Raw genomic sequence first — 12,889 nt, forward strand, 5'->3', positions numbered from 1 at the left:
GTGTGTGTTTGAAGAGAGGCTATTACTCAACCACAGTGTGCCAAATCCTTTGTGACCTTTATTTCTGGTCCGAAGTCACGTATGTGAGTTGGTGAGTGCCTCGTGCAGACAATTTGAATGTGTCAGCTTGTGTGCCCACATTTAAGGATTAATTTTCTGCACCTGACACATGGAAATCAGGCAGAAGTGAGGGGATAAAAACGAGGCCGAGGAGATGTGCTGCAGGGCAGGTGAAGTGCAGGGAGCGAGGGGGCGAGGCGAGAGGAGCAGAGGCTCGACGGTGGGGGGGCTGCTCAGTTCAGTGAGTAATTGTGGTGGGGGGGTCACACAGGTCTGAACCTCATTAAGAGAATTGCCTGGGAACATTCAGGCTCTGAGCTGTTGTCATGTCACCTGCCTTCTTGTCATAAAAGGCAGCATTAAGGAAAACAGCAGCTTATTAATGTGTCTCTCAGTTTTCCAGGTCACACAGTTCATCATTAGAGTCAGAAAGATCAACGCCGAGCAGTTTCACAGCAAACACTCCTTGAGATACACGCCTGTAATTGACATGCGTACAGCTGACGTGTGTGGACTCGGGGTGTTTTAAAGGCAGGTACATCATCTCCACCAGTATCGCTTTTGATCGTCTTTGAACGTCTTCCCTTTTCTCCTCGACACCCACCCTCTGTTTTTAATTTGTATTCACAGGGGGCTTCTCCGCCGTCTGAGGGTACATGGATGAGAATTGAGGGGGATTTGGAGGATCTCTCTCCAGCAGCTTTTTAAAGAGGTTGAGGTATCAATCAGGTGCTGATGTTATACTGATGCAATGTTTCAGCCTATAGGGGGGCAGAAAAGGGGGAGGGGGGCACTTCTGGACGCTGCGCTCCTTTCTATCAACTTGCAGGCAGTTAAAATAGTTATCGTTTATTCTTTGACACATGATACTGTGAACAAATGTAGCTGAAAGAGCAGCATAATGTTTGATGCTGCATTAATGAGCTTTCTTTCAGGGACATGCACATTTTTTAAATGGATTCAAAGTGACATGCGTTACATTCATGTTTATTGAACGGTACAAATCCGTCTCATAAAACCAGATGATAGAAATCACAAGAACACATTTTATTGGACATTTGTACCTGTTTATTCATGTGCTTTCTTTCACTTGTCATTCAAAGCATTCCCCAAAGAAACAATGATCCGTTTCAAAATGTTCTACATTCAAGAGTGCAATTATTTAGCATAAATAGAATATCTAATTCTCGTAGAATATATTTTCTCTTTAAAAATGTGACCATTTCAGAGTAAGAAATTCAGCATTTACATGAAGCAGAATATGTACAGAAAGAAAATTATACATTCGTAGATCAGCAGGTACAAAACACTGGTCCCAAAACCCAGAAATCTAATCATGAACTCTGTTCTCAGTATAAATATATATTAAAAATGAAGCTACACTTTGTACTGCAAGTGTGCAATCAGCCCGAGGATTGTATGATGCTCACATCCAACAGCATACATATTACAGTACCTTAAGGACGGGGTGATTATCCCCGAATAAGGTGAAGGCTTGGGTGGAGGCTCTTGTTGAAAATCTATTTCAGCTTGAAATTGCATTTGAAGAAATGCAAAAATAAGAAAAGAAAAAGAAAAGCCTTTTAGCCCATTGGACGAAAATGTATTTCTGAATTCAAAAAAAATAAAAAATAAAAATAGAGGAGAAAGTTTAAGTAAACTCCTGACATGACAAATCTGAATCATAAGTGACTCCACAACCCTGCTTAGAGGTGAAAAGGCGCTACGGGGGCGAAGGCTGACTAGTCGGTCTTCTTGTACTTTGTTGTCGTTGCGTTCTTTGACTCCTCTTTGGCTTTGAGCGAGCGACTTTGTCTGTCGGCTGGAGAAATCTGCCGCCCCGCTGATCCGTTCTCATCGGAGTCTTTGCTTGCGGCGGTAGAGGCCGCCCTGTTTGTCGCGCCGTCGACGATACACGCCTGCTTGACTTCACCGGTGAGGGCGGCGTAAGGGGAGTAGCCGGTGAAGAGGGTCTTGTAGAGGGCCGACTCGATGGTGGCGAAGGGCGAGGCGGAGGAGCCGGTCAGCATCATCCTCGACTGAAAAACAGAAGATGAATGTGTCAGGACGTAGGCTTGAATATGAGGGAGACATTTTGTGTTTAGAAGAGAAGATGTTCCATCATTTCCAAACTGTGCGAGTGTCTCATTCCCTCGCCATACCATCTATAATCAGTGTTCTTATATTAACAATGGATTACATGACTATTTGTATAGGAGAGAGAACATTATCACCCCTCATCCTACTCTTCTGAACATTTTACAACCCTTCCATTTATGGTTTTCATTTTCAGACACTTTTTGTTGCTCTCATCAGTGTTGTTATTATCGTCCACAGCAGGCGCCTGTTTTCAGCAAGTTAACTTTAAAAGCTGCTCGCCAGTAAACATAGTGGAGCATTTATTAGTTATGGAACCAAATATTTCCTCCAAAAACAGGAAAAAAGGCGTGGTGAATATGGGATTTTAATAAATTGGCCAGAAAACATCAAATCAATGCTAATGTTGCTAATGCTAATATCTGCTGGGTGTGTACTGTATATAAGCAAAAGTTTGACTTCTGACCTCGAACATCACATGATGAGTTTTAAGTCTGAATTACCAATGCACTGCTCCAAAAAAATAAAGGGAACACTTTAACAACACAATGTAACTCCAAGTCAATCCCACTTCTGGGAAATCAACCTGTCCAGTTAGGATCAACACTGATTGTGGATCAGTTTCACCTGCTGTTGTACAAATGGAACAGACAACAGGTGGAAATGAGGCAATTATCAAGACAACCCCTGTAAAGGAACGGTTCTGCAGGTGGTGACCACAGACCATTTCTCTGTCCTCGTCCTTTCTGGATGATTTTTGGTCCCTTTTGCATTTTGCCAGTGTCCTCACCACTAGAGGGAGCATGAGGTGTCTCCAACCCACAGAAGTTGTTCAGGTAGTGCAGCTCATCCAGGATGGCACATCAATGCACGCTGTGGCAAGAAGGTTTGCTGTGTCTGTCAGCACAGTGTCAAGAGCACGGAGGAGATACCAGGAGACAGGCCGGTACACCAGGAGACGTGGAGGGGGACGTAGGAGGACAACAACCCGGCAGCGGGACCGCTATCTGCTCCTTTGTGCAAGGAGGAAGAGGAGGAGCGCTGCCAGAGCCCTACAAAATGACCTCCAGCAGGCCACTAATGTGCATGTTTCTGCTCAAACTGTCAGAAACAGACTCCATGAGGGCGGTACGAGGACCCGACGTCCACAAGTGGGGTCTGTGCTTACAGCCCAACACCGTGCAGGGTGATCGGACTTTACCGGAGAACACCGAGATCGGCAGCTTCTCCGTCGGCGCCCTGTGGTCTTCACGGATGAGAGCAGGTTCACACTGAGCACATGTGGCAGACGTGACGGAGTCTGGAGACGCCGTGGAGAACGTTCTGCTGCCTGCAACATCCTCCAGCGTGACCGGTTTGGCGATGGTCTGGGGAGGCATTTCTTTGGAGGGCCGCACAGCCCTCCGTGTGCTAGCCAGAGGCCTGCCCGTTCCCCAGACCTGAATCCAATCCAGCACATCTGGGACATCGTGTCTCGTTCCGTCCACCGACGCCACGTCCACCGCAGACTGTCCAGGAGTTGACTGATGCTTTGATCCGGGTCTGGGAGGAGATCCCTCAGGAGAACATCCGTGGTCTCATCAGGAGCGTACCCAGGCGTTGTAGGCAGTGATACAGGCACGTGGAGGACACACACACTACTGAGACTCATTTGGACTTGTCTTGAGGAATTTCCACAGAAGTTGGATCAGCCTGTGGTCTGATTTTTCCACTTTTATTTTGAGTATGATTCTGAATCCAGACCTCCATGGATAATGATTTTGATTTCCATTTATCATTCTTATGTTATTTTGTTCTCAACACATTCCACTATGTAATAAATAAAGATTTTCAACTGGAATATTTCATTCATTGAGATTTAGGATGTGTTGTTTAAGTGTTCCCTTTATTTTTTTTGGAGCAGTGTACAAAATGACACTGGAAAGGTTTAAAGGTCAAATTTCTTCTGTTCATAGAAAGCTTACCAACTGTGTGATGGTGTCGTAGTTTACATACAAAAAACTCTAAATAAAAGGGTCACATATTTACATGTCATTGGAGGGGGGGGGGGGGCGAGAGCATATCATTCGCATCATAAAGAAGACAATATCATAAATAGCAGGTTTGGAGAAAAACTCTAAATCTGACGAAATGGTTCGCAGCTAATTTGACAGATCAGAGTCGGAGGGAGCTAACGGAACGAGAGTTGAAAGAAGACGTGGTAGATTTATCTGTGTCTCAGTCAAGAGCACAAGTTTCCCAGAGAAGAGAAAAGTGGATGATGCAAGCTGATGAAAATGATGCAAAAGCCCCAGCCCTGCGGGTAATACCGCGCTAATGTGAGTCACCACAGCCAAAACTTCAAAAAGATAGCGGAGGGAGAAAGGTCATTTGGAAGACTAGACGCCGCACATTTGGAAGGAGCTGTGGCACCGAGACATTTGTCAATCCAATTTATTAAAAAAGAAAGCGCATTTATTGTCTAGGTTAGCGGTTAAATGGACCAAAACGCACCTTCCGGTGTCGTATCGGACTCGTTATAATCTTGGCTGAATATTCTGGTGACAGTTTCAGGTTTAAACGAGAACAGATCCACCACACTGACCTTGTTGACGACGGTAAAGACGGTGTAAATGAGCATCAGATGGTGCTTCTGGAGAGGCAGGTAGTGGGTCTGCTGCAGAGCAAACAGCACCGCCCCTATCAGGGTGATCTTTGTGGGGCTTAACACACATGCAAGGAAAAAGATCAGTTATCATCTGGTAATATATGAAAAGATACATATATATATATATATATTATTAAAATGTCTACAACAGTGAGGATGATAACTTTACACTAAACATACATCACCTCTTATGTGCAGAAATAAACTGATGGAAAGAAAAGATTTGTTTTCTTCCTCTTGTTTGCATTGTGGCTCCGGAAAGTCTCTTTTGGTTTCTCTCTTATTTGCAAGTGATTCCTTTTTGTCTTACTTTCCACATCTAATTGACGACTCCCCTGTGTCCTTATCTTGCAACCTACAAATCTAATCAATATTACCATACGAAAGCAGATACAAAGGAATTGGGGGTGACTGTTAATTATTTGTCAACTGTATAAAAGCTGCCCTACACCTCTCTTTGAGGGTGCATGTGTTTGCTCCTTCTTGCAAGAATAAATGTCCGATATGTTTGATTTTGAACCAAGCCTCTGAGTAAATTTTCTAACATAAACCAAACTGGAGGCACATGGAGATGTACACATGTACTTCCTCTTGAGTAAGTAACTTAGATCCATTTTTAATGTTGCCTTTAGATAACAGAGAGGATGTTTAATAAGATATTTACCCACATATCTTCTGCTTTATTGAGTGCCTCCACTCTGGTTTAAAGGAATACTTTGACATTTTAGGAAATTACACTCTCTAACATGAGAAAATTAATCCCATTTTTTTGTCTGGAAGGTAAATATAAAAAGTGAAACCTGGAACCAGATATCAGAGTTCATCATAAAAACTGGAAACAAGTTTAATGTGTTAAAATCTGGCCAAAAAAAATACCAAAAGTGTAAAAATTCCAAGCTAATTTTTCAGGGGAAGGTATTTGGATTATTGACTCCACCTGGCTGAGAAAAAGTAAAACAAATTGTATTTCCCAAAATGTGAAATCATTTCCTTAAATATCACCAAATAATATCACAAACAAAGTGCAATAAAATGTCATCTGGTGAGCGCAGAGGCGACAACAGAATCCCTGATGTAATAAATGATCAAAGAGTCCCAGGAAAAGGCTTACTAAGACATTTTCAGGAGCTCATTGGTCTCTGGCCTCCATACACCTCGAACGAGCTGCTCAAAGTTACTAATCAGACCTCCTCCGGCACCTAGCGAGGGAAGAGAGGAGGCATATGGTGGATACACATTAATATGTAACACATATTGTTACTTTAATATTTAATATAACGCTCACAGGATGACGTCACTGAGAAACTAAATCCACGTGCACATGATCACCTACTGACCTTTAGCCCAGCCGATAGCGATCATAACCAGCAGGCTGTCCTTGTATTTGCCGTGTGCCTGAGTGACCCCTCCGAGGACCTTCCACGTCCTCGTCACTTCTTTCATCCCTGACAGCACCAGCCTGAGGGGCAGCAGGGCCGCACAGCAGTACACCAGGTCCATGGGGCAGTAAAACACGAGGTACCTGTGGACACACATATGGCTTGTTGGTTTCACATATCCGCATTCGTAGCCGTGTGCGAACTATCCGAACAGCAAGCAAAGCAAAAGATGATTTTTTTTTTTTTGGATGGTGTCAACCCTTTAGTGGCTGTTAAGTGCCTGATTCCACCAGCAGAGGGCAGTGTGCATGTTTTTGTGAGACGGGTGTAATTATGTGTGCCACCAGCAGAGGGAACCAAAGTCGTCATGTTTGGAGATGGGAACTCTACAATAACCTCTATTTAACTCGGTGTCCTCCACATTTCACGCTTCCTTCATGGGATAGAAACAAGGCAGAGAAGGATAATGACTTGTTTGTGTCTTTTTTACCTCGAAATTGCAGAGCACCTCTTACTAATCCGACCACCTGCTGCCTCCCATATGTTCATTTCTTTATCTGTATACTGTGTTTTTCAGATATTTACCAGACGACTGAAGCGAGCAGAACGCTGGTGCTGTTGGACAAAGGTGCGACCGGCGGCTCGGCCAGCATGATCCCAGACAGCACTGCTCCTCCAAAACAGAAGAGCATGGAGCTGAACCAGCAGGCCAACGGGCTGACCCGGGACACCTCCACAGCTCCTGCACAAGAACACAGGTACATTACAGTGGATCTATTTAAGCCCCCTAAGTGTAGTATAATTTTCCATACTTTAGGTATTATCATTCCTATTGAGACCGTCTCATGCGAGTCTGGAAAAGCCCGGAAACACCCGGTGAACACTGTTGCTGTAACAAACACTCTCGTCGTGGCAATAAGCATTGCAACACATGATTACTATTATTGTACAAGTCACTCCACTAAAGTTAAAGGCAAACAGACAATTAGTAAAATATAGACTTGACTAGTTTCAGAAACCAGTTCATCTTGAGTATCTGTAACAGTTCAGAAGAAGATGGAGGCGTTTTATACGTCTGCCTCTCCCCTGTCGTACGTACGCGCCATCTGGGCTTTTGCTCTGAGTAAATATTAACTAGTTCAGAGTTCACAAACAGAGGGAACACAGAAAGGATCAATCCCAGCTCCAGTACATAACCCCGGGCTCACAGTTCAAAGTGCAGAGGAGAGGGACGACATTCACAGTTTCAAACAGCGATGAGATCAGTTGGCTGATGATAATGCTCAGTGGCTCAGTATTCCCTCCGTGGTTCCAGCCTGATTAAGAGGAACACTGCGTTCCTTTTTCAATTTAAATCGTTTGCACGCTAACTGCATGACACAAACAGTCACGAGTTTAAAATGAGTTGTAGGACCAGAAGGATAAAGAACCCGTGGTGGAGTCCATTTCTCCATGTCCTGTTACTTAGCGACAAATTCAAAGTACTTGTACTTTACTTTAGTATTTCCACCTTATGCAATTTCATACTCCTACTTTACTAACTCTCAGAAGCAAATATTGTACTTTTTACAACCCTGAATTTGTCTAACAGCTTTTAGTTAATAGTTTCTTTCAAGATTAAAATGTTTCGTACCTTTCTTATCCAGGGAAAAACACGTTTTTCCAAATCTGGTGATTTTGAATAAGAATTCTTTTGGGGATAAACTTCAGGATCAAATGTTCCTTTATACAAGTAGAGAAAATTATCTTACTTCTTAAACTAAATAAATGTTTTAAATACCCTCTTGGATTAACTTGGAAACACCACAAAGCTAAAAACAGGAGTGTTTTTCTGATCTTTAGATACGTGGCACTTACTGCAGTGTGTACTTTCACTTTTGATACTTTAAGTGTATTTTGCTGATAATACATCCTTTTATTGAAGTGAGGTTTTGAATACAATACTTTGCTTGTACTGCAGTTTTTTCACAGTGTGGTATTAGTTCACCTACTTTTTACTTGAGCTGAATTCTTCCTCTAACACTGATGAGAACAACTCTGTAGATGCTTTTGATGTCCTTTAATCTTCAATAACAAAAATAGACTCAGCATAATTATTGTTTGCCTAAACCAGTCATTGTGTTTTCTTATTGAGAAATTTACCATCCTGAGATTTTGTATTTTCTTTTGCATAAATCGAGGTACCTTTGCAAACATACTCAGGTATGACTTGTCTGATTCCACCACATAATGCTGCCACCGTGCTGTAGGATATACATATTTAACCTCGGACAGGTAGCTCTGAGTGAACCCTGAGCTACCTGCCCGAGTCACTGTGGCCGCACACGGGACCGAACTGGTAATCTGAGGATTACAGACAGATTATAGAGTCCTGGAGAGAGATCGGTAAACCTGGAGGATTTACAGCTCTATCTGCCTCCTCTGCAGAGTCCCTTGGCCTCCTTCTGCGTGGCTCACTTTTTCACTTTCATCTAGCAGTGCAGTAATTCCCTTCACCGCTTTGTTTTTGTTTTTTACGACTGCTTTTTAAAGTTTCTACATGAGAGCATTCGCAGGAGACATAAATATTTCCGATTTTATTTCCGTGCGTGCTCCTAAAATCTGATGTAATGAACTTTTGTGGTTAAAAGGTCGTTGGCACAGTTAGAAAAAGAAGTAGTTAGAAAAAACCTCCTCGGTGCCGGTGCTTTTGCTCTTACAGCGGCAGCACATTGCTTACACAGTAAACTCTGTTGCTCTGTCATCACCTTTAGTTCCTGCTGTCGTCAGTGTCTGAGCCCGAGTGGTTGAAGTAGCAGGAAAGGAGATCAAATCATAAAACACGGCTGATTATAATCTGCAAGTCTAAAACCAAACGCTAAAAACATGCACTTTTTACATTTCACATACACAGCTTTGACACATGCCGGGCTACAAGTACTCCGTTCCCCAGATGGAGTTTGCAGTCTCCTGGTTTTGCATTTAAAGGAGACACATTTACAAGTCAAATTTGAGCAACGCAGGCCAACTGCTCCGCAGCTGTAACATGTCGTATCTTCAATTGCTCTTTGATTCTGTTTTTCCTTTTCTGTCCGTCTACAGCGGGAAGACAGAGTTTTTCCTCAGTTCTCCCGCAAATTAAAACAAACCAAAGACCGTTCCCTCACTTGAAATCAGTCTCTTTGAACCACATTAGCTTGGCTCCACTCGCACCTTCTGTTTTTCCGCTGTGATTACAGTTGAGAAACCGTGTTTGCGTGAACGTTGCACAGCTTCTCTGAAAGCCAGACAAATGAAAAATGTATTGACTATTATATTTCACGAGGGAAGTTCAATGGGAGTCTATGGAGCCTTTTTAGAGCCGACCCCTTGTGGCCTACTGTGGTATTACACTTTAAGGCATTTCCGCATCGGCCTCGTTTTACAGACCCGGAAGCTACGAACACTTTTATAAACTGTCAACGGTTTTGGCGCCCAAAATAAGTTGTAAGGTAGTCGATGTCTTTTTGTTAAAGGCTGCTAGTAGTTTAAAATGAGCTAAATCTTGATGCCCATTCAGATGCAAATGACTGGAAACAACCCGATTGGAGCGTTGCCAGGCCTCAGTGTTCAACCTAGTGAGTTTGTGTCGGCTAATACCGGCTTAAACTAAAATATCTGCTGTGATCCAAGACCAGTTTAGCCTGTGAAGTCATTTTAAATGACAACAAATTTGTCAGTTATCTCCCAATTTTAGCAGACTTGGTGTTTATTTACGTACATGCAAACCCAGATCTTTACGAATGGACACACAGGAAGGGGATGTTGAGATAAGACTAGTGGCTGAGAAACAGTTCAGTTGTTCCACTGATCAAAAACAGACATTAAACCAACCTTTTTTTTTTTTTTTTATCATTATCATATCCAAACATTATAATGATTTTATTGCGAAGGATACCATCCTAATCACACCTCTCCTGAGCCTCTCTAACTATAGTTCCTCTTCTGTCATTACAGGCAGCACCAGATAACAAAAAATAAATATCTCTGGTTATTTTGGGCTTGAGGAGAGGATCCCCCATCCTCCTCCTCCTTCCATGTCCTTGTCCTTCTACTTCCTATACAGTTTATCCGCAGTAATGTTCTTAAAATAGCTCCATAACGTGACAAAACATGTGAAGAGAAACCAGCAAGCTGTCCGTCTGTGGAGAATACCTCGTTAAATAAACTCTGCATTCTCCCATTCGGAGCTTATATAATCATTTCCTCTTGCTAAGTTTTGTGAGCATCTGCAGAAGCAGTTTGGAGCAGGAAGGAGTTGAACACAGGAAGGAGAAGACAAAAAAGGAGGCTTGAATGGTTCATAGCATTCCTTTCCTTTTTGGGGGGGAAGTGTAGTTTCCTGGGTGTTTTTAAGACATTGTGTCTTTACTCGGGGTTCATTGAACTTTTCTCTGTAACTTGTTTGTCACCTATCTTCAAACTTTTCTTCAGTGAACATGCATAGCATTATTTTTTATTATTTTTCTAATTAACCTACTCCACCCGGTAAAATGAGGGTTTCTCGCCGTGACCTGTTGCATATTGTTTGCGCATATCTTTGATCTCTGTGTATCTTTACTCGGAGAGATAGTCGAGGGTGGAGGACAAAGGGTGAAAAAGGTCAGATGCTTCGCGAGGCAAGTTCGAAAATAGACCGGAGATTTACAGCAGCAACTACAATGGGCTGAATGTGTGTGTGTGTGTGTGTGTGTGTGTGTGTGTGTGTGTGTGTGTGTGTGTGTGTGTGTGTGTGTGTGTGTGTGTGTGTGTGTGTGGAAAGTCAACTCCCTGTGCAGTTAAAGTCCACCTGTCCTCACAGCCACTGTCTCAGTGACATAACATGGCTCAGCGCCCATCTTTGGGCTGAGCTGCTACAATTGGCTGCGAAAGAGGCGAACCGTTTGTGTTTGGGAGCTGTTGTTGTTGTTGTTGTTGTTGTTGAACTCAAATTAATACCCGTGTGTGTTTTTGTGTGTTTGTCAGTTAAAACTTGAGCAACGACTCTCAGTAACATCCGTCTCCAACTACAATAATAATCCCCATCTAGTCTTGTTCACTACAACTCAAGGAGTTTACACGGAGGGAAACTGCTGGTTATTATACTGACAGTATATAAATTATATTTTTGTAATTTGGAGCATGTAGATTATTAAACAGGCCTCAGCTGTCAGCCCTTAAGTATGTCCAGTTATTATCATTACTTTTAGTTAATTAAAACTGCACAGAGTTTGCTTGGAAGATTCATTTCATTTCAATAAAAGATCATATTGATCGCAAAACAATCTCCATCATCTGCAGTACAAAATGACGTTCAGTACTTTCGGTGTTTACAACTTCTTACTTGATTTATTTGGTGAATTATTAATCAAATCGTTGATCACTTCAAAATGACAGTGAATCCCTTTCTGCTACTGCTTTTTCAAAATAAAGTTAATCCAACTAAATATTATTTACATTAATCATTGGCCTACTGATTAAGTTTGTTTTAGCTGATTTAAATAATCCGTGATATTCCCCCTCCCAAATAAAATGGAGGGAAAAGCCCATCCAAACTTTGCAGCAGATGAGGTGCTTCAAATGTCTTCAAATGTTCCCGTTAGATTTAGAGTGAAATATAAGAAAAAGGTCAAATCTTCTCATTTGACAGCCAGAAATTAGAAACTGTAAAAATGTTGTGTCAGATGAGCATTTTATAAAATCAAATAAGTTAATAATAAAAAATGAGTTGGCACTATTTCTCTAAATGCCAGATGCGTGTGGCTGCGTGGCAGTCAGGTGGGAGGGTTGTTGTCACGGCTCAAGTTTCAACAAGTCAAACGTGAAGCAAAGATAAAACAAATAAATAAACAAATAAATAAATAAAAACACGTTTCCTTTGTGACGTTAGGTTTCAATATAAGGTTTAAAAACCTGCAGCCCGAGTTGGTTTGGATCTTGAACTTCCCGTGCGCTTCTCACCTGGCTGCTCTCTCAGGGCCACGACGGACACGACGTAGTGCGCAATTTCAAAGTACGGGAACATGGACAAGTTTGCCAAACCGAGGGACAGCTCGTCCAAACGCAGCGCCTCGAACAAATCCATCGTCTTATTTCGGATACTAATTCACCGAGGGGGACATGTCCCGGTTCGTCCCAGCGAGGACTCGGAGAAGAGGAAGGCACCGGTCCAACTCGGGAGCATCAGGGGCGGACCACCTCATCCACCGGAGGACGCGCCGGTGCCAAATCGCCCGCGGGTGACTAGTTGGCTTTCGGGATCGCCGCTGGTCGCTGGGCAACGGACATGTGTCTCCAGCTGACGGTCATCATCCGTGATACCCGGTCAGCGAGCGCATAGGCGGAATTCCTGCTCTCGGTGTTCCGCCATGCTGGTGATGTTGGCGGGCGGAGCCAAAGCGGCTCCGTGATTGGAGGGATAAGAGCACCGCGAGCCAATCACGTGTCGAGAATGGTGGCTTCCTGAGATGATGGGACAGGAAGCAAAACAGAGCCCCCTTATTTAATACAGACACCCAAATACACGCAGAAACAAACACAAGTATATCTGCAGCAGCCGTTTTCTTCTTCTTCAATTTGATTGACAGCAGGCCGCACAGTACAGAAACCTATACCTTTAATGGGTGTCAAGTTATATTTGATATATTTTGCTCTTTTAGAGCCATAAAAACATTCTTGAGGAAACTAACATGGACACAGAAAAGGAACC

The 12,889-nt window shown here is 42.9% G+C and overlaps 1 protein-coding gene across 1 annotated transcript; it reads right to left on the reverse strand.

The window, feature by feature from the left end:
* Positions 1–1,105: 1,105 nt before the first annotated feature.
* tmem38b (transmembrane protein 38B) lies at positions 1,106–12,570 on the reverse strand. The gene is made up of 6 exons (XM_069710805.1): positions 12,142–12,570; positions 6,769–6,925; positions 6,142–6,326; positions 5,916–6,003; positions 4,742–4,859; positions 1,106–2,099 (listed from the first exon to the last, which is right to left on the reverse strand). The coding sequence occupies exons 1-6, from the start codon at positions 12,263–12,265 to the stop codon at positions 1,803–1,805; spliced, it is 969 nt and encodes a 322-aa protein (XP_069566906.1). The 5' UTR covers positions 12,266–12,570; the 3' UTR covers positions 1,106–1,802.
* Positions 12,571–12,889: the final 319 nt, after the last annotated feature.

Source organism: Brachyistius frenatus, unplaced genomic scaffold (assembly GCF_029030835.1).
Source record: "Brachyistius frenatus isolate BFR_SWC_R1_liver_20210118 unplaced genomic scaffold, ASM2903083v1 Contig_94, whole genome shotgun sequence".
NCBI classification, from domain to species: Eukaryota; Metazoa; Chordata; class Actinopteri; family Embiotocidae; genus Brachyistius; species Brachyistius frenatus.